General features: G+C 49.1%; 2 protein-coding genes across 2 annotated transcripts in view; one reads left to right on the top strand and one right to left on the bottom strand.

Annotated features, from left to right (window-relative positions):
* LOC121046821 (ficolin-1-like) overlaps window positions 1–25,890 on the bottom strand; it is a 118,363-nt gene that overhangs the window by 23,078 nt on the left and 69,395 nt on the right. Inside the window, exon 3 of the mRNA XM_042288220.1 lies at window positions 18,403–18,508. Within this exon, the coding sequence (XP_042144154.1) occupies window positions 18,403–18,508 (106 nt within the window). The remainder of the gene's footprint in view (window positions 1–18,402; window positions 18,509–25,890) is intronic.
* LOC121046819 lies at window positions 16,457–17,217 on the top strand. Its single transcript, XM_040501491.1, has one exon. It carries the CDS (start codon window positions 16,499–16,501, stop codon window positions 17,195–17,197), a length of 699 nt encoding a protein of 232 aa, XP_040357425.1. The 5' UTR covers window positions 16,457–16,498; the 3' UTR covers window positions 17,198–17,217.

Below are 25,890 nucleotides of genomic sequence, written 5' to 3'. Positions count from 1 at the left end.
AGTTTGTGAAGAAATTTACACAGAAGATTACTACGACTACGCGAGTTCCCTTCTTAGACAGGAGGCTTAGCCACGTGTGGGCGGGCAGGCACGGTCTTACTCGAAGATGGAGGAGGCGAAGACATAACAAGAAGCTTCGGAGATGCATACATGACCTTAACAAGCAGGCGGTCTAGCATGCGCAGCAGCTATGCAGGGAAAATTGGATGAAAATGTGTGAAGACCTGCAAGGCACACTGTCTACAAGGAAGACTCCGAAACTGTTGCGGCACCTGATGGGGAAAGCGCTCGAGACTTCACAAGAATGATCAACAGTTACGACGGGGACGGGAGAAGCTCATCCGTGAACTCACAAGTAGATACCTCACGACCGAGAAGAGAGGTAATCCGACTCTGGAGTACGAAGGGGATAGCAACGTCGAGATGGAGGAAGCCTTCACCGAACTGCAGCTGGTTGCGGCCATCAATGAAAGTAATCAAGGCAGCGCACCAGGCATAAACGGCGTTACACACAAGATGCTTAAAAATATGAGTGTCGAAAGCCGAGCGGAACTGCTAAACCTCGCCAACGCGTCCTCGCAGAAGGGTTCGTTACCAAAAGAGTGGAAGAAGCGGAGGTGCCTTTCATTCCCAAGCCGGGGAAACCACCCCACGTCGACAACTTGCACTCCATCTTCCTCACGTCGTGTGTGGGGAAGGTGGTCGAGCGTATGGTTTTAAGAGACATTTGGACATCGACCATGTACGGGTTCCGGAGGCACGTGGGCACGCAAGACGTCTTGGTGCAACTACACGAGCTGGTAATCAGGAAAGCAAAGAATCCTACGCCAAGAGCTATCCTGGGGATCGATCTCAAGGGGCCTTCGATGACGTTACACAAGCAAGTATTCTCCGTAACCTGCGGCAAACGGGGTGTGGAAAGCGAACATTCAAGTGTGCACAGGATTTCTTAAGCAATAGAACGGCAACGATCAAAATTGGAGAAAAGGAGTCGAAACCGATAGCCCTGGGAGACAGAGGCACCCCGCAAGAGTCGGTTTTCTCGCCAATTGTCTTCAACCTGGCACTCCTCCCGCTCTCGGCCCTGCTTCAAGACATAGAGGGCATAGATCATGTTATCTACGCAAACGATATCACTGTGTGGACGTCGAAGGCAGGGTCGGAGAGTTGGTTGGACTAGACCCTTCAGGGAGTGGCAAAGACCGTGCACCAGTTCGCTAAATCGTGCGGCCTCAGTTGCTCGGCACAGAAGTCGGAGTTACTCGTCATCAAGCCAAGAACAAAGAAAGGAGAACAAGAGAACGTCGGCATCACCATCGACGGGACAAGCATAACGCCAACCACGCAGGCACGTATCCTGTCCTGGGTGTCATCTTCCCGAACAGCGGCAAAGCGGGGGCGTCGATCGAAAAGACGAAGGTTTCTAAGGACTAAAATACGAACATGATCAGAAGAGTCATGAACAGAAGTGTAGTGTTCCAAGAGTCAGACAAGAAGGAAAGCGGCGATAGGCCAGGATAGAGAAGGATAGAGAATTTCTCTGGCTTCCTTTTTTCTACCTCAATAAAAACAAAAGAGAAGAGGAGGATGAAGAGGTGGATAGAATAAAAGCGGCAGTTTTGATCTTGACGCGTGTTACGAACCGTTACACTTGGCGCAGTCGAGAAGATCACATGAAAGATGTGGTTTTCTTTAATTTTGACGGTTGGCAAAGAAGGACAGCCAATACTGGAGAGCTACCAGCTAAACGGTGAGGAAACAGTTCCAATGGCCCGGGAAGCTAACAGCATAGAACTTATCTCCTTCATCGCCAGGAAAGCGAAGTTGTCGCCGAAAGAACTTCTAAAACGGAAGGTGAAACTAAACATCATAGTGCAGGAATTCTAGGAGTGGTTTCAGAAACCGACCACTACTTCTGGTGAGGTGATTTCGGCCGGTAGAGACTTGGCATCGGTTGTTGCTCAGCTGCTGCAGTTGCATGTATCTCAAATAGAACGCCAGAGGCAGTTCATGACCACCATGTTAGAAAATATGAGAGTGGAAAGACGTAGGCGGGAAAAGACAGTAAAGCCAGATATGTTTAACGGCGAATCTTCAGCTGCTTCTACGTGGCTGAACTTCTACAAATATGCCTGTGAGAAAAACCGCGGGACAAAAAACAGCGCGCGGATCAAGAATTTAAGGCTCTTTCTCGCAGGGAATGCGAAAAAGTGGTACGAATTTCATGTGGGTGCGATTCGTGGGATACGTAGAAGGAGAGCTTCACAATATCTTCTGACAAAATGCGGTTGAATGTGGGATAAGGCAATATTTTACAAACATCGAGAAGGCAGCCTACTAGATTAGTTTTATGAGAAAGAGCGACTTGTACAGCTCGCCGATTCTAATTTACCCGAAACATCGATCGTCGCACTGGTCATCCACGGGATGAGCAAAGAGGCAGAAAGACAAGTGAGAGCGCACTCTCCAAAGACCATTGAGGACCTTCTGTATTCACTGAAGGTTGTGTTCGTAGACCACTCCATTCCCCACGGAAAACAACGACCACTAACGAAGCTCAGAAGCGCGACCGTCAACACCCACAGCGGCCAAAAGCTTCCAGTAAACCGGGCAAGTAACAAGCCTTAAATGAACACAAGACCCAATTCAGTCAGCCACGAAGCACGTGCGAATGCATGCGCGTGCCATCGCATTGTGGAAGGGCCGCAATGCGCGTGCTTCGATACATGCCACCGCATCGTAAACAGCGGTGCTAACGACCAGACGGAAATCTAATAAGAGGGAGCACAGTCCCTCCCGATGACGAAGAAAGCGACTGTCTACTTGGTTAAGTACAACATCCTTTATGCCCCTGTTATCGTCAGTGGGAGACACGTGGATGCCTTCGTTGATACTGGAGCATCCATCAGCCTTGTCAACAAGAATATCGTGGACCCAGAAAAGATACGAAGTCGGCTGCCCATCGACGTTTACAGCTATGATGACAATGTTAAGCTAATGCAAAACTGGACGACGTTGGAAGTCGAGTTTAAGAGAAAGAAAATCCCGGTCAAGGCACTCGCCGCAGAAGACGTCGAGCTCGTGTTCGTTTTATCACGACTCGACATGAAGCACTTCCAAATGAACATAGCCTGGAAGGACGAAGTAACCCTAGACAAGGATGCGGATAGCTCACCTGCTGCTCCAGGTCAAATGGTCAGAACTGTGAAGAGGTCTAAGTACGTACCAACATCGTTCCCAGATTTGATATGTGTAGAATCATATCCATCAGCAACATCGGTTATTGAGGTTCCATTCAAGCTACGCGACACATCTGCAGTGCGGAAAAAACCCTACAGCATGTCCCACGAAAAGAAATTATGGCTTAAGCGGGAAGTGTAGAGAATGCTAGATGCCAGGATCATCAGACCCTTGACGTCAACGTTGTCATCCCCAATCACCATAGCCCCTAAAGAAGATGGCATATTTCGTCTCTGCACAGATTATCACCAAATCAATTCCCAGACAGGACGTGCTCCTGGTTCTACAGGATCGATCTCTGTGAAGGCTATTGGCAGGTCCCTCTACAAGAACACATCAAGTCCTTTATTGCCTTTGTAACACCAATCGACGTGTACGAATATAACCGACTACCATTTGGTTGGAAGTACTCTGGAGCCAGGTTTCAGAAGATGATATTGTCACGAATGACAAGTGATGAGGCGGCGAATAACTGAATAACCTGAATGTTTAACAGGGCGAACTTGTGCCCAAAAATAAAAGGAAAAATAAAGATAACAGCAGAGCGTCGCGGGCGTCGAAGGCGGCGAAGCAGTAAGATCGAACGCTGATGCGAAACTAATTGTGGTTCGCCACGCGGAGCCCCTTATGTGCACACGTGCGGTTCTGGAAGATTCGGCATAGAAGGTTCTGCGTGTAGAACATTCTGACCTCGAACAAGCAGCACGGTTCTCGAATTTACCAGAACCTTACGTCAGCGTCAACAAAAATGCGTCCCCGCGACCAGGACTCTAGATTTCTGCGTGGAAGGCACGCTCGATAACCGTTAGGCCACGAGCGCACTGCCTGCTTGGTCAACTGCGCTCGCGGCATCACTCCTTACTTTAAAAAAGTGCATCGCCCCGATGCAACACAAAACAAAACAGAGCAAATAAAAAGGAAAGTAGACTAAATAATCATTTGGAACACATAAGGTCCACAGTCCTATCGAGCGTAGTACGGATTCATTCAGGCCGTGGTGGACGGCGTGATGATGTTCTTGTTCCGTCGGGCATCACCTCGTAGTTCAGATCTCCAAGTCGACGAAGTACCTTGTACGGTCCGAAATACCGTTTCAGGAGTTTCTCGCTGAGGCCACGGCGACGAATGGGGACCCTGTCTGCGGGCTGGAAGTGGACGTCCCGACGACGAAAGGTGTAGCGGCCAAAGTCGAAGCGTTGTTGAGCTTTAATCCGGAGTCTGGCGAGCTGACGGACTTCTGCCCGTTGGGCAACCATCTGAGGGTCGTCGCTTCTGTCGACAGCCGGTTCTTGGGGTAACATCACGTCCAGCATTGTCGTTACCTTGCGGCCATGAACCAGTTGAAAGGGTGTCTACCCAATGGACTCTTGCACGGCCGTTTTGTAGGCCAACGTGACGTACGGCAACACTTCGTCCCATGTCTTGTGCTCGACGTCGACGTAGATGAAGGTCATATCGGCGATGGTCTTGTTGAGTCTTCCCGTCGGCCCGTTGGTCTGCGGGTGGTACGCCGTGGTGCGACGATGGCTGGTGTGGCTGAGAAGAAGGACTTCTTGCGACAGCTGGGCCATGAATGATAATCCACGGTCTGAGATTGGGATATGGGGAAAGCCGTGCCGGAGGACGATGGACTCGATGAAAAACTTGGCAACTTCGACAACAGTCTCTGCAGGAAGGGCTTTCGTTTCGGAGTACCGGGTGAGATAATCTGTGGCGACGATGATCCACCGGTTCCCCGACGTCGACGTCGCAAAAAGGCCGAGTAGATCCATTTCGATCTGCTGAAAGGGTGCAGTTGGAGGAGAAATTGGCTGCAGGAGTCCGGCCGGCCTCATCGGAGGATTCTTGCGTCGCTGGTACTCGTGGCATGATCGTGTGTATAGGTGGACGGTCTTGGGGAGCTTGGGCCAGTAATACGTTTCACGAATACGGGCCAGTGTCCGGGTGTAAACAAGGTGTCCGGACGTTGGGTCGTCGGGGCAGGCTTCGAAGATCTCCTCTTGAAGGTCGGTCAGAATTACCAGCAGCCAGGACAAGTTGTTGTCCCTGAAGTTCTCCTTGTAGAGTACACCTTGTCACATCAGGAAGTTCGACAGGGCTCGTGAGAAAACACGTGGCGTGGTACTCCCGCGCCCTTCCAGGTGCTCTATTAGTGCGCGCAGCTCAGGATCGTCTCGTTGACGTCGTGCCATGTCGTCAATGTTCACTGCGCCTAGGAAGCACTCGTCTTCATTGTCGTCGCTGCTGCCGGAAGGTGTTTCGACGGGCGCTTGAGACAGGCAGTCGGCGTCGCTGTGCTTGTGGCCGGACTTGTAGACCACAGTCATGTTGAACTCTTTTAGCCGGAGACTCCATCTAGCGAGGCGTCCTGACGGGTCCTTGAGGCTGACAAGCCAGCAGAGCGAATGGTGGTCCATGACTACGCGGAACGGGCTCTCGTACAAGTACGGACGAAACTTCGTGATTGCCCAGATGACCGCAAGGCGTTCTTTCTCAGTCGTGGAGCAATTTTTCTCCGACGTGGATAGTGTCCGACTTGCATAGGCGATTACTCGCTCGGTGCCTTCTTGTAGTTGAACCAGTATCACGCAGAGTCTTGCGTTACTTGCGTCCGTGTGGATCTCGATTTCCGCATCCTGACCGAAATGTCCAAGAACACGAGGAGTCTGGAGTCGTCGCCTCAGCTCGTCGAATGCCTGCTGCTGCTCCTCGGCCCATTCGAACTTCTGGGCGTCCTTCGTGAGGTTTGTGAGCGGTGCAGAAATCCTAGCGAAATCCCGAACGAAGCGCCGATAGTAGGCACATAGTCCAAGGAACCTGAGTACGGCCTTCTTGTCTGTCTGCGCTGGAAATCCTGCGACAGCGCGAATCTTTTCTGGGTCCGGGCAAACGCCTTCGTTACTAACCACGTAACCTAGGAACTTCAGTTCGTCATAAGCGAAGCGACACTTTGACGGTTGGAGAGTGAGTCCGGCGGTTCGTATTGCTTAGAGAACAGCTCGGAGACGTCGCAAGTGCTCGTCAAAGTTGCCGGAAAAAAACTACGACGTCCTCGAGGTACACGGGACAGCTCTGCCACTTCAGTCCTGCCAGTACGGTGTCCATGACATGCTGGAAAGTTGCTGGCGCCGTGCATAGGCCGAAAGGCATCACATTGAACTCGTACAGGCCATCCGTCGTGACGAAAGCTGTCTTCTCTCGGTCGCGTTCGTCGACTTCGATTTGCCAGAAGCCACTCTTCAGAACCATCGATGAAAAGTATTGAGAGTGGCGCAGCCGGTCTAACGTGTCGTCGACGCGGGGAAGTGGATATACATCTTTTTACGTTACCGTGTTCAGCTGCCGGTAGTCCACACAGAACCTAAGCGTTCCCTCCTTCGTTTTAACCAGTACGACTGGAGAGGCCCACGGACTGCTTGAAGGCTGGATTATGTCGTCGTTCAGCATCTCTTGAACTTGCTCCTGGATTACCTTCCTTTGTTTTACGGAGACTCTGTACGGCGATCGATGCACAGGGCGCGCGTCGTGCTAGGTAATGATGCGGTGCTTCGCAACGGCGATTTGGGGTACCTTCGACGATGTCGCAAAGCAGTCGGTGTACTCGGCGAGGAGGTCGATCAGCTGCCCTCTTTTCGGGCCCGGAAGCTTAGGGTCAATGTCGAGCTGCGCTGGCGACGTACTGTCTTGCTGAGGTGGCGAGGATTCTTCAGTAATCCCAGTGATTTGGGCGGAGCTCCGGAGTTCCTCGACGTGACCCACGGCTGCACCTTTCGTGATATGTTGCGTTTCATTTCGGAAGTTCGTCACGAGGACTACAGTGCGGCCATCCCCAAGTTCAGCTACTCCTCTCGCAGCGCCTATTCCTCTTCCCAGTACCAATTGAAGGTTTCCCTCCCGAAGAATGTCGCCGCGGATAACTGCATCAGTCACGACGGTTACGACGACACTTGATCGCGGCGGCAGAGTAACGTGGTCGGCAGCGATTCGGGCGGCAGCTGACGCTGTTCGGGGTGTCCCTGAAGGTGGAAGAGGTGTACGCAGCGTCAATCTGTTTTTACCAAGGTCGATAAGAGCGCCGTATTCGCACAAAAATCCATGCCGAGGATGACGTCTCTGGCAGAGTCTTATAGAATAGCGAATTTCACAGGACACGTCTTGCCGTGAACCTCGGCGGGAGCAGTGCATCTTCCGACTGGCGTGACGAGATGTCCCCCGGCGGTCCGTATCTGTGGGCCATCCCACAGCGTCGTCACTTTCCGAAGGCGTTGGGAGAGCCTCCCACTCAGAACGGAGTAGTCTGCTTAGTGTCAACGAGAGCCGACGCGTCGTGGCCGTCGATAACGACATGTAGATTATTCTTCACCGTTGCAGAAGCGTCATTTCGGTCTCCGGTAATGTTTGAGTGGGGGCCCTCCGACGTTTGTGGTGGATCTTGGCGTCGGTCGTCTTCGGCAACTCCACCTCCAGGGGTTGCCGCGCCTAGTTTCCCCGGCGAGGAACGAGGGGCGACGGGCTTTCACGTCGGGGTCGCTGCGTCGGCGAAGCTGTTCGTCGTGGCGATGGCGACCGGGAGACGCGGCGAGCTGCAGGCGGGGGAGACTGAGGTCGTCTGAGGTATTCTTCGATCTCCTGCGGTCGTTCACCGTAGCGTGGACGTGGATCGTTCGGATGGAAGCCACGCAGCCCTATTTGCCGGTAGGGGCAGCGGAGGTAGATATGGTCGGCTTACCCGCAGTGGTAGCACAACGGGCGTCGATCGGCCGTCCTCCACACGTCGATTTTTCTCGGCGATAGTTGTTCCGGGCGGACATACTGGACTTCTCCTTCCCGGCGACCAGGATGCAACGGCATCGGTGTGTCTCGCTGTCGTGGCGCCGTGGATTGGCGGTTAGCTTGGAGGGGGGGGGGGGGGGGGGGGTCGTCGGGCCATGGTGGCGTAGCTCAATGTCGGTTCCTCTGGAGTCGTCGTGTTGATCAGGACTTCAGGTTGTCAGGTTGGAAAGCTCTGTAAACCTCCTCTCGAACAACCTCAGTGAGCGACAGTGGGGATGGGCGATCCGCGGCGGGGAGCATCTTGCGTATTTCTTCACGGACAATGTCGCGGACGATTTTCCGAAGGCCGTCGACACCGGTGGTATTCAGGTCCAGTCGGCAAGATGCGGCGGTTGGAGGAGCAGGCACGCCGGCGAGTCGATGGTAATAGCTTGCTCGGGTCGGCAGCGCGCGCTCGATCTTAGGGGCTTCAGCCACAAAACCGTGGACTTGTTGTCGGGGGATTGAGGACAAGTCTCCCAAAAATTTCAGCCTTCACGCCACGCATGTGGACGCGAAGCTTCTTCTCCTCGGCTGCCTCCGGATCGGCTCGGGCGCATAGGCGCATGACATCCTCTACGAAGCTGGTCACGCTTTCGTTGGGGCCCTGCACTCTTGTTTGGAGAAGGTCCTCCGCTCGCTGCCGACGGTAAACTCAGTCGTCCATCCGTTGTGGCGGGATACACGCTGAATTTTTCAGCCAGTCTTAAATGTCCTCGTGGACGTCTCCGTGAAAAGGCGTTGGAGTTCTGGGTGTGACCGGCAGCTACGCGACGGCAGAAGCGGTCGGGGTCTGCGCCTGGTTGACCATCGTCGTCTTCTTCGGCTTAGTCGTGGGTGGCAGAAGTCCGTGTTCCAGGTGTAGACCTTGGATGCGGCGATTTGATCGGGTCTTGATCTGGTCTTCGTCGGGGCCTCCGAAACTGGGGTTCGGAGTTGTACTGTGGGAACTTGGGGGGGGGGGGGAGGGGAGGTGCGCTGCACGGACATGCGGTACCCCGCACCTCCACCACAATGTCACGAATGGCAAGTGATGAGGCGGCGAATGACTGAGTAAACGAACGTTCAGTGGGGCGAAGTTGTGCCCACAAATAAAAGGAAAAAGAATGATAACAACAGAGCGTCGCGGGTGTCGAAGGCGGCGATGCAGCAAGATCGAACGCTGAGGTGAAACTAACTGCGGCTCGCCACGCGGAGCCCCTTATGTACACGCGTGGGGTTCTGGAAGATTCGGCGTAGAAGGTTCTGTGTGTAGAACATTCTGACAGCGCCAGCGTGTGTAGAAGAGAATTCAAGGAAGATGGTGCATTGACGTTCGTCCAGGCCTTCGTGATGTCGCGCATCGTTTAAGCGGCGCCGTATCTCAAGTTACTCAAGAAATACAGGGTGCAGTTGAACGTTATTATACGGAAGGCAACCAAGATGGCGCTGAGCATGCCGAAGCATTCGTCGACAGACAAGCTTCTCGGCATGGCCAAGCACAACGTCGTTGAAGAGTTAAAAGAAGCTCATCTGTCTAATCAAAGAGTTCGGCTCAGTCATACTTTGGCAAGACGTCGCGTTCTTGCCAAGTTTGGCTGGCAAGAGGCAGATCGGAAGGAAACGGGGCCGTTACCCAGGCTATGGGAGCATAAAATCGACTCTAAGCCGCTGCCTCGAAACATGAGGCAGCGTCGTAACGACAGCCGTAGAGCGGCTCGTATAGCGGCCTTGACGGAGACTTTAGTTCAAATAGAAGAGGAAGAGGGGGTCACTTTCTACACATACGCTTCGTTACCCAAGTTTTCATCGAAAGCACGCCGGCAGTTACGACAGGGAAGTTGCTTGTGACCTGCACCTCCATCAAGACGTCTTTTCCGGAATGGGCAGAAGAGGTCGCAATAGCTCTAGCACTCGCGCAGCCCAAAGTGGGAAGAATTGTCACTGACTCGCAAAAGGCATATAACAGCTAAAGAAAGGGGTGGGTGTCTCTTGCGGCAATACATTCTCAAAATAAACGCGACGTACAGAGCGTGACACTGTTGGCGCGAACAAGCGATCGCCAGTTTTTTGTGTTTTTCTCTTAGAACGGAAAGGCTGCCATCAAAGATATTATTGTTATAGAAAGACCTCGTCTAGGGCTCTAATATAAGAGGTAAAGGTATGAGCCCACTAATACGTTTTCTGAATAAATTGCGAAAAATCGCCGATGTCGTGTTTGCGCTAACAGTGTCGCGATGTGTACCTGAAAGGAACGTTGAGTTGATAAGGACTCCGGCTCAATCTGGGCTGGAGGGCAACGAACTTGCCCACCAGTTTGCCCGAGAGATGAAACACCGGGTAAAGGAAGGTGAGCCACGGTCCGTAATTGATGATAGCGACATTGCGAACCATTACAGGATGGAAAGGCGACGTTACCCCGATCCTCAAAAATCGCTTAGCAGAGAACAGCAAGCGATTTATAGGCAGGTACAGGCAGAATCTTTCCCGCACCCTTAAGGGGTATTCACACGAGGGAGAAATCCCGGGGATTTCTCCCCGGCACGCGCATTCCACGACGAAAACGTTAGGCTTTGCGATGTGCAAAAGCCTCGCGTTTTCATCTCGTGATTCTCGCGTGCCGGGGAGAAATCCCCGGGATTTCTCCCTCGTGTGAATACCCCTTTACCTTCAAAACAAGATGTACCCGGAAAGGTACGAGAAGGAATGTAATTTCTGGAGGACTCAGTTAGGCACACTCCAACACGTCATTGGAGCATAAGATTTTGTCAAGCCACCCCCCCTCCCCTCCCACACCTCTTACCGCCCCCACCACCCCACCCACTCCCTCATCCTCTCTTACCGTGCGATAGGATACCTTGCTAACCAGCCCCGCACTTGAAGACCAGCTTGTCCTGATCTCCAGGGGCCAGACGGCTAGGGAAGCATATGGGTCCCGTGAAGAGAGAACCACTTCCATCGACGGCGTTTAAGAAGACGTCGTAATTAGCTCGGTTCAATAAAGATGTTTCTCTCTCTCTCTCTCCAAGAGTTGCTTCTCGGGACCTCTCGGGAGCCGCCGTCGCTTCCGTCCTCCCCACCACAGCTCGCCTAATCGCAACTTTCACGACCTATAGGGGTGCGCACTGGCGCCTGTAAAAATGGCCGTCATTTGGCTGATTGTCGTAGAACAGCAGTACGAGGGTGTGTCAGCGACGCCTAAGTAATTCTAGTTTTGCAATATACGAGCAGAATTAGAGCTTATTTATTTATTTCATGCCAGGATAGGTGTAGGCAAGCACCTTTATTGTGAAGCCGATCATTCAGGAGCTAGGGAGCGCGATTCTCACACCGCGGTGCCACCATCGCTGAAAGTTGCGAATAATCTCTTTCATACTTAGGGTAATACGCTGTCAAAGCTGTTGACGGAAGCATCAGACTTGATCCTTTTGATCGCTTGCACGTGTTCTCGCGCAACCGAACAGATGAAACCACGCGCTTGTAAAAAAAAAAAAAAAAAGTCTTATAGATTAACACGCGGCCCTGACGTGACGCAGCTGCGGTGGCACTGTCGACGGCACTGCGCATGCGCAGATGCTTCCCTTCACGCGAATTTCGTTTCTGGGCATGCGCAGTCCCCACACCTTGTGTGGGCAAACGCGGGCTTGTTTGTAAACAGCGTGTTGGTCTATACATAGACGCTTCTTGTTTCCTGTCGTTCTCAGTCACGTGGGTTCCGTGTCTGGTATACGGGACAAAAAAGTAATAAAACATTTCAACCTGGAATATGCAAGAAAACATAGGTGAGGCAAAAAAATGTGTGACGGTCACGCATTTTTCCTGCACACCTTTCAGGGGCGTGGAGAGACGAAAACGATGTTTTACCGCATGCCAGAAGTGACGACATTCAAAATGGCTGCTCCCTTGTGGAAAATGTGTATATTCCTACTAAGGGATCTTGTATAAATTTCATATAGTGTTGTTGGATACGGCGTCTTGTGTAGGTATATGAAGCCCATACCCGCTTACAGGATTCTGTGTAGGTATTCGCGTCTCCAGCTCGACGCTCGCCCTCCCGCGGCGGAAACGGGAAGCGCTCTAGTGAGGGTCCCCCGATTCTCCTGCTCAGCGGGCATGGCGGAACTGCTCGCGATCATGGCTCGCAAAATGTCGTTTCCGAATGCAAACAACACTCTTCACTGTCCCAACGCAGTGCTGCAGCCGGTATGGGATTGTACGTGGAGAGTTTTAGTATTGCGCATAGAAGCAAACGCAAGCGGTGTGCGTTTGCGTTAGAGTTGCGTGCCCCACGTTGTGCGTGCGCCTCATCGCCATGCGCCATCCAAGACCGCCATTGTGGGCTCCGCGCACGCGCAGTGTGGAGCACGCAAAGCTAACGCAGACACACAGCACTTGCGTTCGCTCGAATACGCAATATTAAAACTCAATACTGTTTCACCGGCTTCCAACACCAACGAAACGTGCTGCAGTGAGCAGACGTGCAAGCAGGTAGGCGTTCCTTCGAACTGGAAAGGTTGAGATTGGCAAAACGACGGCGAGCAAATACAAAAGTAAATCAATGTTATAAAAAAAACTAATAATTAAAAAAAACAGCTTTTTTTTCACTTTTTGGGCATTTGGTTTGGAAATATATTGGCGGCGATTCTGGACGTTTCGCCGATTGTCAAAAGTCTCGGCTTTGATAGCACAATATACTTTATCCACAATTAATGTAATTTTACATGGATTTCTCACATTAGCTAAAATGTTTTAATTGATTTTAAACTCTTTTTTTATTTTATTGGTAATTAAAATGCAGCAATTGGAACCAGTGATGATAATTAGCACAGTTTTCATTGTCATATTTCTTCGCGCGTTTAAAATTAGATCGTAACTAACAAATCATATTAGAGCTTCAAGAATTACTTATTCAAATATGTGAATTTTAATATTATTATTATTAATACAAATCGCGGCAATGTATGCCTCTAATTAACGCCAAGATAACGAGAATACGCTATTTAACCATAATAGTCTTTCCAGAAAGGTATAATTCTGTTTTCTTTTCAGCATATGAAAAACTCTGACATAGTTATCAAGGTAGACAAACAGTCAAACACTGGATGTGATATGAAGTCCTACGCGTCACGCGGTGCTATAAAAACACACACGCACTTCAGCTGTCTGACTCAGATTCCGTCTTCGGGTTGTTGCAGTGAGAGCAGCGTTTATTAGTTTATGCGTTTCGTGGACATATTGTAAATATTTGAATTATTCTCTTATTCTTGTGCTGGAATAATTGTCATTATTTTCCATGACGATTTTCTGAGCGTGAAAACGGCAGCGAGAACGCACAGATATAAGCACTGATTTTTTCAACAACTACAAATATCAGACTGGATCGAACAATATGCCCAAAATAAAGTTTCCGCGAACAACTTTTCTAAGTAAATAATTACGATGTGAGACACATCTTGAGTCATGAAAGAATTCGAAATTAAGACCTATATCAAGAAATTAAATTCAAAATAGAGGTAAGTTTCGGTTTCGCTCCAGAATAAAAACGTGCATCCTTCCGTAAATAATACGCTAAACACCGTTCTTGTTTTCAGGTTAAAGAGGTGACCTGCGCTCATAATACATTAGCTTCCTCGTATTACCAGAAATAATTTATGTCGCTCAGTGAAGCCAGCACGCTAGACAGGCTCAACAGCGGCACGCATCTCTGACCCTCACTAAACCCGCCATCTTGGAAAATGAGTGGCGCCACCTATAGTTAGTTGGAGTCGCGAATACCCCAGGGGCGGATTTATGGGTCAGGCCTGGGAGGGGCTTTGGCCACTCGGCGGCCGGAGGGGGGGGGGGGGGGGGGGTGAGTCTGCTGAGATATTCAATCAATTCAATTTTATCTTCTAACGCAGTGTTGTGGGTCCCCGGGCAAAAAAGCTGTCGTTGACAGATTGAGAGTGCCGGGGGTCCCATAGAGACAGCAACGTTTTGTGAAAAAGTAAAACAGTTAGGACGCGTTACGGCCGAAACGTTGCCCCGATATAATGTGTTGACCCAATATTTGCTATGTCGCCAAAAACTAAACTTTTGGCTGGTGTTTATCAATGATTTTACTTTAAAAAAAAATTTGACTTTGGGGATTTAAGGAGAAGGGGGAGCGGGCTCCCCTCCCCCCCTCCTTTAACTCTGCCCTTGCCATACGAAGACACAGGATCCTGCATAGGTATACAAGATCCATACCCACAAAAAGGATCCTGATAGGACGTCATCCCCACCAGCGGAAATGACGTCCGTTGTTGATGTAAGTGTCGCATTAGTTGTGGCTGCTGATGTTGCGGTTGGCGGTGTAAGGCGTCCGTCAAATGCCAAATCCTTGAAAAGAATCGCCCGCCACAGCGGTCATAACCCGCTCTATACTCAGAGATTTTTTTAGTGCCCGATTCTTATTCAAAACGAAGTGAGTTGGAGCACTATATGCGTAGCAGTGAAAAGATGCTAGGGCTTATTTTGTAGAGACTAGGATTGTGCCTCTAATGACTGTTATTTGAATTATGATTCATTACCTGTTTGACTTCTCGTATGAAACTATGCAGGATTTAGCTGCACATTTCGGATTACTATTTGCAAGTGCATACGAAGTGCTTCCTGTGTGCCTTCCCACACAAAAGTATACGGGAAATGCCTTTTCGTAAGACTTTCTGTATGAATTTAGATAAAATTTTCCAATGAGGTCGGGTTCGTGTTTTGCTGCTTTAGCATATTTGTTGTCGCATTGTGCGTAATTTTCAGCCAAGAGAAAGATTAGTGATATCAGCCTTGGTCTTTCACAAGCGTACAATGAAAGAACAATCGCTGCATTAGGGCTCACTCACTCGAGTTTTAGGGGCGAAGCTCCTTAAAGGTGTATCCACACGACGGACCGGGCCGCGGACCGATTGATCACGTGGTGTATCCACACGACGGACCGGGCCGCGGACCGATTGATCACGTGATGCGAGGCCCGCGGGCCGCCCGGCTGCAATGAGCATCCACACGGCGGACCAAAAGAGCAGACGACAGAGTGAACGGGCCGGTCTAACCCTCGACCTCACAGCTCTGCCAAACGCATGCAACCAGCTGCTTTGAGGCTATTTGAAAGGAACCGAGATGGAGGTTGAACGAAAAAGACTTTTGGCCGCGGTGGCCCTGGCGTTGACTATTGACTACGAGGAGGACTTAAGTGAACCGAAAAGGGCATGCATCTATTGTCCCACAGAGCGGGGAATTGCTCCACGAGCGCGATGAAGTAAAAAGTTGCATCGTCGCACCATGCCGCCATCGTCGCACAACAAAAGGTTCGTCTTCTTCGTCTTCAACAGTTGGCGCCAAAAGAACACGACTTTGGATTTCGATTCCAATCTAAACAACAAAAGTCAGCTTGTTGCCAGACTTAGCACTGCAATTATACTAAAAACGCCGCGGTCCGCCGCCAAGGTCCGGGCGAGAAAAGTCGCTTGGCGTTTCTCAGAAGCGCGGGCCGCGGATCGCCGGCGGACCTCAAAGACCGATGACGTGAGATCACGTGATGCGCGGCCCGCGGACCAAAACAGCGATTTGGTCCGTCGTGTGGATACACCTTTAGGGGCTAGCCATGTTACACCTACAATCGTCATTCCAGAAATGGACGATGTGCAAATCAATATTGATGGTGTTATCAGTGCCATTAACCGCTTGCCGACAAAATCCAGCCCGGGTCCTGATGGTGTATGCTCGAAGCTACTTTAACTAACAAAGGATGCATCAGGTGCCGTGCTTGCCAGCTTATTCCAGCAATCGCTTAATACTGGCCACATTCCGAACGAATGGAAATCAGCAAATGTCGTGCCGATTTATAAATCTGGTAATCGGAATTGCCCAACAAACTATAGACCAATTTCATTGACCTCTGTTCTTTGTAAACTTTTAGAACATATAATATATTCATCTGTCATGAAACACTTAGTCTCAAACAACCTGCTATTTCCCAATCAGCACGGCTTTCAACGTGGTCTTTCGTGTGAAACCCAACTGTTTGAACTGGTAACGGATTTGCATACCTGTATTCACTCATCCTCACAAACCGACGCTATTTTTATAGACTTTTCGAAGGCCTTTGATCGTGTACCACACAGTCGTCTGATAAAAAAAACTACAATATCTCAAAATTAATGATAAGGTAATTACATGGATTCGTGAGTTTTTGCACGATAGAAAACAATCAGTACTTGCAAATGACATCACCTCACCACCTATACATGTCAAATCTGGTGTCCCTCAAGGATCCGTTATTGGACCACTTTTGTTTTTAATTTATATAAATGACCTCCTCAACAACATTTCTTCAAAGATTCGCCTATTTGCAGACGACTGTGTGGTATACCGTCAAATATCTAGTCAAAGCGACTGCCAGGCCCTTCAAAGTGATTTGGATATCATACTTTCATGGTGTGACACGTGGCAAATGCAGATAAATATAGATAAAACAAAAATAATGACATTTACCAATCGTCGCTCATCTTTTCAATACGACTACAAAGTTATAGATTCAAAATTGGATAAAGTATCCACATATAAATATTTAGGAGTCCACTTAACTTTCAACCTCTCCTGGAACACTCATCTAGATTATATCCTTAGGAGGGCTAACCAGTCACTTGGTTTCTTAAGAAGGCATTTATATATGGCAACAGCAGAAACGAAGCTACTTGCATACTCTACCCTCATTAGGCCCAAGTTGGAATATGCAGCTATAATTTGGAACCCGCATCAAAAATATTTAATTAATAATTTAGAATCATTACAAAACAGGGCCACCAGGTTTATACTAAAAACGTATTCACCTATAAGCGTCAGTCAACTTAAGAGTTCACTTGGTTTATTGACTCTCCACCAGCGAAGATACCTCGCAAGGTTATCCCATTTTCATAAACTCTATCATAGTTCCTCAGATTTCCGTCAAAACAACATTCTCCCACCGGCTCGCATTTCCCCTCGTCATGATCATTGTTACAAAGTTCATATTCCATTTGCAAGAACTAATCTGTTCAAATACTCCCCGTTCGTCCAATCGGCGACTGAATGGAATGAGTTGGCAAGCGAAATTGCGACGGTCACTGATCATGATACATTTATGTTGTTATTGCGTGAATCTTTAGGGTGAATGAATCATATATTGCCCTGTATGTTACTCGCTCGCTGGGTCTATTGCTTTTTTTCTAGCACGTCGACTGCCTCCAATGATGTGAGTGCGTGTGTGGCTTTTTTGTTATGTAATGTCTTCCCTTCATGGTTCTGTTTAGCGTGACACGATGTCTTCTATTTTTTCTTGTAAAATATTGTATGATTATGTAAAAGTTTATACGACACCCCCCTCTATGTAATGCTCCTTTGGAGCCTTTAGAGGTATGTAAATAAATAAATAAAAATAAATGTCCGTATGTCCGTCCGATGTCCGGCGTCGGGGGCTCGTGCTCCTGCTCGTGAGCTTACGCGCTCACGTGCTCACGAGCACGTGAGCACGTGCTCCCGTGCTCGTGTAGGACAAAAAAAAAAAAACGACCGCATCTCCACGTGGTGGATGATGTTGATTCGGGCGAAGCTCTTGTGGTGCTTGTCTGCGTAGACGCTGAGCCGCAGCATGCCGAGCCTTTCGTTCGTTTTCATCCATGTCAGAAAGAGAATGTGTGGTATGGAAAGTGGTTATTTACGCATTTGAGCATTTGACCGCAGCGTGACATGGATGAAAACGAACGAAAGGCTCGGCATGCTGCGGCTCAGCGTCTACGCAGACACGCACCACCAAAGCTTCGCCCCAATCAACATCATTCACAACGTGGAGATGCGTTTTTTTTTTCTTGTTTTTTTTTTTTGTTTGCGGTACAATATACGTACCTGTGAAGTCATAAGCCACGGATTGGCTATCAGATTGAGTTTATTTTTGGGGGCTCCTTCAAACATGGATGCTGCTTGTTATAGAGAAATGAGTACTATTAAATAGCGCTGATCAGAGCTACCACAGAAACCACTGTGGCTCTTTATTTATGCTCCTTACAGCGACCAAACGTTAGTTATAGCAAATCTAGTTACGTTGCCGCGAAATGACAGGCATGTTTGTTGCAACTGCCGCAGAAGTGCCGGATGTTCGAGGCGCTGCTGACTAGTTCAGGGACCAAGTGACTCTGCCTCCGGTCCGAAAAAACTGGTCCGGAAGCGACTGCCCCGAACCAGTCATTCCTGTGACAAAAAGCTGTCGCGCTACCGTTGCAATTTCTAAGGTCGCCATTTAAAAGCAGTTGTTTTGTGCTCCAGGTTTGGGTTGCCTTTTCTGGGATGCTAATACAGAAGGAGTTATACATTTGTACTTGCCTATCCACGAAGCTCCCCCCTGTGTTTTAAATCCACTCTCGTAATGTTTGATAACTTTCTCGAAGTAGTTGTTCTCGGCTTCAGATCTGGACCGACGTTGAATCACCTGGAAGTTGATAGATGAGTCAGCGCGAAGGGAATCAGAATGTGGCAACGGTGAGGGTGCAGGCTAGCTGGTGTAAATTGAGCAGAGCTGTAAACCCGAGACTGGCGATGCGGACCAGGGACAAACACACAACGACACGGACGAAGTCTCAAACGCAGCTACAAACTTTATTTCATAGGACAAACATACATGTCACTCGCCACCCTTTGTCCCCCTCTTTTTTCTTTTCTCTTCCCGAAACCCCTTACCCCTTCCCTCTTCCTTTTCCGAGGCCCCCGTACATTCCAGTCAAAAATAAGCTCAGACGTCGCCAACTCGAATTTGCCGACAAATCTTGTGTTAACGCTCATACACAGCGACATCCCGAGGTCACTCCGGTGCTCCCAAACCAGTCACAAAGCCGCCGACAAATCTCCTGTCAACACACACGCACCGCGACACCCCGATGTCATCCCGGTTCCCTCAAACCAGTCAGCCGCAAAATATTTTCGGCGTCTGAACTTAAGTGGACGGATGTTTGACTGATGCATTCGGCAGACGTCTTTATCCTAATGGTCTCTCTCACTGATCTTTTCATGTCGTTGTTATCGATGCGAAAAGCATACGAGAACCTTATGAGAGTACATAAAAGCAATATAAGATAATATAAGAAGTTATACCAAACTGATAAGAAGTTACTTTTAACTTCTTAGATAATATTCTATTTTCCTTATATGATCTTATAAAGTTCTTTTATGCTTTTATGTGATCTTATTTGATCCTATGCGTTTAATTGACAGAGAAATGTTTATTCATATCAGATTAATTTACTAGGGTTTATATGACTTTCTGGCAGCAGTATTTTATGAAAAATACTATATTCCCCTTCGTGGCTATTCGTACAATATGCGAGCACTTTGTTTTAATTTTATAAATAGGGAAAGTATAACATGCCATAAGCACAAAACGCTCATAGGCAAGACTGCGGGATATTCAACTTATTCTTGAAGAATATAAAAGTTTTAAAATAAGCATGTGCTTCTTCTTGTTGCACGCTGCGAGTCACTTATAACATCCTCTGGACTAATATTACGGCGGCATATTATGGTGATTGCAAGTTCAAGTATTGCAAAAATGGTTCATATAACCTAATGCAAAAAAAAAAAAAAAATAATGTCGGGCATAGCCTTAAAAAGTATACGTTCTAGGGTTCTAATTAGTATTGACTACTACAGTATGATTGCCGTCTATAATACTTACAGGGAATATAGCTATGTCTCCACTTCTTCGGTTAAAGTCAATTTCGAAAATATTTTGTTAAAAATAGAATATTTCAGAATCTGTGGATTTCTTACCCGAATTGAACTTATTTATCACGTTTCAATTCGGAATAAGTTCTTTCTAAAATGATCTGAGAAGTTTGCCATATTGTTATAGGGTACTCACTTGGTGGGCTAAACCGATCTATTAGAAGTCCATATTTGCTTAATTTGAGTTGTATTTAGATTGTTTGATATAATAAACATTTAAATTTTTAACAAAGTAATATATGCATATCTTTTGAAGTAAAAAATAAGCAATGCCTTTTTGAAGAGGGGCAGAGGTCTGGTAAATCATGAGTTACGGTGATTATGAGACTTGGGTCTAATAATTGCGGGAGTTTTTTCACTCCTAGTGAAGGAACTGGTAAATATTTTAGTAGATGAGCTCTCCTTTGTATCAAAAATAACACAAATTGTAGCCGTCTTCTGAACTTTTACACCGCCTTGCCTGTCACCTGCGCAGTGTAGTGCAGAAGGAGACCGGAGAGTTTCCGGTTATGTTCCCGAACACGCCTTCGTTCTGCGGCAATTTGAAAAACACGAAAGAATAAGACATGTAGAGACAGAGCCAGTGCTGAAAACCTTAAGGATTTTGCCCTATATCTAGGGAGTTGCATTATATTCTAGGGACAAAGAGAAATTTGTTCGAATCTAGGGATTGACTTTAATTGGGTCTCAGTGGGTTGTAGAGACACGTTCCTTCCCTTTTTCCTCCTCGTGCCGGCCGAGTGCAGCGGGAAAAAGGCTTCTTTGGATGTTATAGGGACCAGAGGTAATCTCCAGTGGGAACAACAGCGAATTTAGGGGACCACCCAAGGCCAAAGTAACACAGTTTAATTATGTAAAAAGGTTTTAACGAAGCAAATTTAACCTTTAAATGGCCACCCAACTACATAATTCTATTCTTAAGGTGCTCCGTAACGATAATCTCACCATTCAAGCAAATTAACACATTCCCTGAACATCTTGGGGAAACCAGGGAATTGTTTGATAAAATTTTGGGAAGAAACGACCGTGGAGGTTGGCAGAACCTTGCCTCAGGCAGGGTTCTGCCTGAGGCAAGGTGCTTCTTTATAGAGGCAGACCTGATAAAAAACTACGGGGATCGATGTGTCAGCGTGGTGTCGGTTGATTTGGGCGACAAAGAAACACATTTCTTGCGATCAGTGGCGTGGCATGGGATTGGCTGAATGGCGCGATGATGCAGAGTATTGATACCCTTGATTTTCTGACGATTAAACCAGTTGAAGTTAGCGCATTGTGTTGTCTCGTTCCTACTCTTCGTCCCTGTCGTGAAGCGCTATTATGTTCCCCAAGCTTCAGTACAAACTCGCCCAAGAATCCGCATTACTCAACTATCTACAAATACATGGCGCAGCGATGGGATCACGTTTCTGTCCCTCCTATGCAAATATATATATATGATGTCTTTAGAGGGGCGGATATTTAACTCCTTTCCGCATAAACCCCTTTTTTTATAAACGTGTCCCCGACGACATATTTATCATTTGGAATAATGGGAAAGATAAACTCTTTGAATTTATTAATTTTGCCAACAATTTTAATCCACATATTAAATTTACATATAAATACCCCGATACAGAAATAGAGTTTCTAGATATTAAGATAATGTCACGGGTGGTGAGTCGTGACCAATAAACAAGAAATAAACAGAAATAAATAAACGTTTAATGTGGCGAACTTGTGCCAAAAATAAAGAAGGAAACAGAAGAAAGCAGAGCGTCGCGGGCGTCGAAGTCGGCGTGTCAGCAGAATCGAGCGCTGGGGCGAGACTGAGACTGACTCGACAAAGTCGCGGGCAGCTGCTTATCTACCGTGCGTCACTATCTCGAAAGTTCGGCAAAGCAGGTTCGAGCGTCGCGCGCTCGGGGCGAGGATGAACTGGCACTTTCGAGAATAACAAAGCAGAGGGACAGTTACGCCTGCTGCGAGAATGACCGGGAGTCTTCTAGAAGACCGTGACCAAGCGTTGCCTTCTCGGCTCTGCGGGCGGCATTATCCCGCAACGGTCGAAAGTTCGTCGCGAGGACCACACAACGTCCATCCTGCAGCTCTGCTACGCCCCTTGCGACGCCTATTCCTCTTCCGAGAAGCAGTTGGACGTTGCCTTCCAGAAGGACTTTCCCGCTGGCAACTGCGTCGGTAACGACGGGCACAAGAACACTCGACCGTGGCGGCAGGTTCACGTGGTCCGCAATGACTCGGACGGCGGCTGGCGACGTTTTGGATTCCTCCGGAGGTAGCACGGGCTTTCGCAGCGTCCACCTGTTTGCTCCAAGGTCGATCACGGCACCGTACTCACAAAGGAAGTCCATGCCAAGGATGACGTCTCTCGAACAGTCTTTGAGGACGACGAATTTGACGGGGCAAGACTCTCCGTAGATGTCCACGCGCGCAGTACACCTTCCCACTGGCGTGATGAGATGTCCGCCGGCGGTTCGTATTTTCGGGCCATCCCACGGCGTCATCACTTTCCGAAGGCGGCGAGAGAGCTTCCCACTTAAAACGGAATAGTCTGCTCCGGTGTCGACAAGTGCCTTCGCGTCGTGGCCGTCGATGGTAACGTCGAGGTTATTCGACACCGTCACAGAAGCGTCGCTCCTATCCGTTTCGTCGCTAGTGTGGGAGCCCCCCGACGTTAGTGGAGGATATTGGCGTCGTTCGTCACCGGCAATACCACCTCCCGGTATTGCCGCACTCAGTTTTCCCGGCGAGGCAAGGGGGACAGGCTTTCTCGGCGGGACCGGCGGAAGGGCGATGGCGAGCGTCGGGGAGATGGTGAACGGAATGCTCGGCGGCGAGACGACTCAGGAGATGAAGAGCGGCGGAGGTAGTCTTCGATGTCCCGAGGTCGCTCTCCAAGACGTGGTCGAGGGTCGTTGGGCGCAAACCCTCGTAAGCCCAGCTGTCGGTAGGGGCATCGTCGGTAGATGTGGTCTGCTTCACCACAGTGGTAGCACAGGGGGCGTCGATCAGCCGTCCGCCACACGTCAGTCTTCCTGGGCGCCGGTTGTTCTCGCCGGACGCACTGAGGTCGGTCTTCGAGACGTCGGAGGTACGGCGGTGCTGGTGTGTCTCGTCGTTGAGGCGCAGGAGGTTGACGGGCAGGAACTGGCGGTCGTCGAGCCATGGCGGCGTAGCTCACCGTTGGTTGTTCCGGTGGTGGCAGGTCGACGGGAGCCTCCTGCTGGAAGGCTCGCTGCACCTCCTCCCGCACTACTTCCGCCATAGAAAGCGAGGCAGGGCGATCGGCAGTGGGCAGAACCTTCCTGATTTCTTCTCGAACGACGTCGCGGATTATCTGCCGCAGGTGTTCGATGCCGATACTATTGACATCGGAGCGAGGTGGTGAGACAGCCGGAACCGTTGACACACCGGTACGTCGTTGATAGTGCACAGCTCTGGCCAACAGCGCTCGCTCGATGTTGGTTGCCTCGGCCACGAAGCCATCTACCGTCGTCGGGGGGCTGCGGAAAAGGCCACCGAAGATTTCACTCTTGACGCCCCTCATGAGGAAGCGCAACTTCTTCTCCTCGGTGGCTTGAGGGTCGGCGCGTGTACAGAGTCGTAGCACGTCTTCAACGTAGCTTGTCACGCTTTCGTCGGGGGCTTGTGTCCGCGTCTGGAGCAGGTCCTCCGCATTCTGTCGCCGGTGTTGGTTCGAGAATGTTCGCCTCAACTCGGCAGCGCAGATATCCCACGATGTAAGCGAAGCCTCGTGGTTTTCGAACCAGTGCCTCGCGGTGCCTTCCAGCGAGAAGTAGAGGTTCTGGAGGCGCTGCTCGGCGTTCCATCCGTTGTGGCGGGCGACGCGCTCATAGTGAAGGATCCAGTCCTCGACGTCTTCATAGATTTCGCCATGGAAAGTTGTCGGCGATCGGGGGGCGACGGGCAACTGCTTCTCGGAAGAGGAATAGGCGTCGCAAGGGGCGTAGCAGAGCTGCAGGATGGACGTTGTGTGGTCCTCGCGACGAACTTTCGACCGGAGGCGCAGCATCTCACGAAAGGGGCCACTATAGGACACGTCGAGGAACTCCGGGCCGACGCCGAAATCGCCGCGATCTCCGAAGAGCCCTCGCCATGTCAGCCGTCCAGTACAGTGCCGCAACAGCTTGACGTTAACCCCAAGCTCAGCGCCACGGAACGACGACAGCTCGGAGACCTCCTCGCCGAGTTCGGCGACTGCTTTGCGACGACGTCGAGGGTGCGCCAGACAACAGTTGCGAAACACCGCATCATTACGAACGAGGACGCGCTCCCTGTGCATCGGCCGCCGTACCGGGTCTCCCCAAAGGAACGAGAGGCCATTCATGAACAAGTACAGGAGATGCTCAACGACGACATCATTCAGCCCTCAAGCAGTCCGTGGGCTTCACCGGTAGTCCTGGTGAAAAAGAAAGACGGGACTCTTCGGTTCTGCGTGGACTATCGCCGACTGAACGCCGTAACAAAAAAGGACGTCTACCCACTGCCACGCATCGACGACACCCTGGGCCGACTACGCCACGCCCGATACTTTTCGTCGATGGACTTGAAGAGCGGGTACTGGCAGATTGAGGTCGACGAACGAGATCGTGAGAAGACGGCCTTCGTCACGCCGGACGGACTGTATGAGTTTAAGGTGATGCCCTTCGGACTGTGCACGGCGCCGGCAACGTTCCAACGTGTCATGGACACCGTCCTGGCAGGCCTCAAGTGGCAGAGCTGTCTCGTTTACCTCGATGACGTCGTGGTATTCTCGGCCAACTTCGACGAGCATTTGCGACGCCTTCGGGCCGTTTTAGAGGCAATCAGGACCGCAGGACTCACCCTCAAGCCGACGAAGTGCCGGTTTGCCTACGGCGAATTGAAGTTCCTGGGCCACGTGGTGAGCAACGAAGGTGTAAGTCCTGACCCTGAGAAGACTCGCGCCGTAGCGGCCTTTCCACCGACTTACTGAAAATGGTTTGAAAACAACCTTATATCGAAAACCTACAAATAGACGACAATTTATGCATTATAAAAGCTGTCATCCAATACAAAACAAAAAAGGTATACCATAGAGCCAAATGCTACGATTAAGACGCTTATGTTCAGATGATGAGGATTTTGATATAAACGCTATAACACTAGGAGAGGATTTCATTAACCGTAAATACCCCTTACCTTTAATAAATAATTCAATATCAAAAAGTGGAACAATCTCTCGAAACGCGTGTTTAGTAGAGCGACCGAAAAGAAATAACTATGAATTACGACTAATCTTATCTTACCACTAAAACTTCCAAACATAAAAAAAATATTCTTAGACGAAACATGATTCGTTTACACATGGACACTGCTTTAAAGGCTGTTATCCCTCGACCACCTGGTATAGCGTTTAAGAGACCACGTAATTTATTGAATTTTTTTAGACAGTCCCGAAACTCCATCGGACGTAGCCTGGTCCCTCTTGGTTACATAAAATGCAATAATATCCAATGCGGTTTATGTGTTCATATAATTATAGCTAATTCTATTCGTAGCACAGCAAATAACTTCAACTGGAACATAATACCTTTGACTGTAATTCGGAAAATGTTATTAATTTGATTCAATGCAACAAATGCCCAAATCAGTACATAGGAGAAACTAAAACAACCATAAGAAAATGCTTGAATTTACAAAAAAGTGACATACGTAAACACGTTGCCGGACCAGTTTCTCGTCACTTAAACTCCGCAGGACATAACGGACGTTCGGATTTTAATTTTATTATACTCCAAGGGGGCTTTCGAACCACCAGAGATAAAAAAATAAAAAAATCTGAATTTATTTATAAATTTAATGGTGTAGAACCGAAGGGCATTCACAGTTCGAAAGGGTCATTGCCGTCTTTTTTTATGGACATTTAATTGAGATCTTCTAATCGGTGCCGCACTGTTGTTTTCTTTTTCTCGCTTCAACGTTTAATGTGACACGAGCAAACGCTTAACATTGGGCCTCTCATTGGCTTCACATGACACCAGGTATAGTTGGCTTATGTCCAACCACATGTCCCAAAAACTGGTTCTGTGATAATAATGACGTTAATAATGATAT

Source organism: Ixodes scapularis, unplaced genomic scaffold (assembly GCF_016920785.2).
Source record: "Ixodes scapularis isolate PalLabHiFi unplaced genomic scaffold, ASM1692078v2 ptg001274l_1___fragment_1__unscaffolded, whole genome shotgun sequence".
Classification (NCBI taxonomy): domain Eukaryota; kingdom Metazoa; phylum Arthropoda; class Arachnida; order Ixodida; family Ixodidae; genus Ixodes; species Ixodes scapularis.
Note: the sequence above shows the minus strand (reverse complement) of the source record. Positions and strands in the feature narration are given on the sequence as shown.

Excerpts from the sequence above, each read along its gene's own strand:
- LOC121046819 (XM_040501491.1), top strand. The coding sequence starts at position 16,499 with ATGCAGATAAATATAGATAAAACAAAAATAATGACATTTACCAATCGT.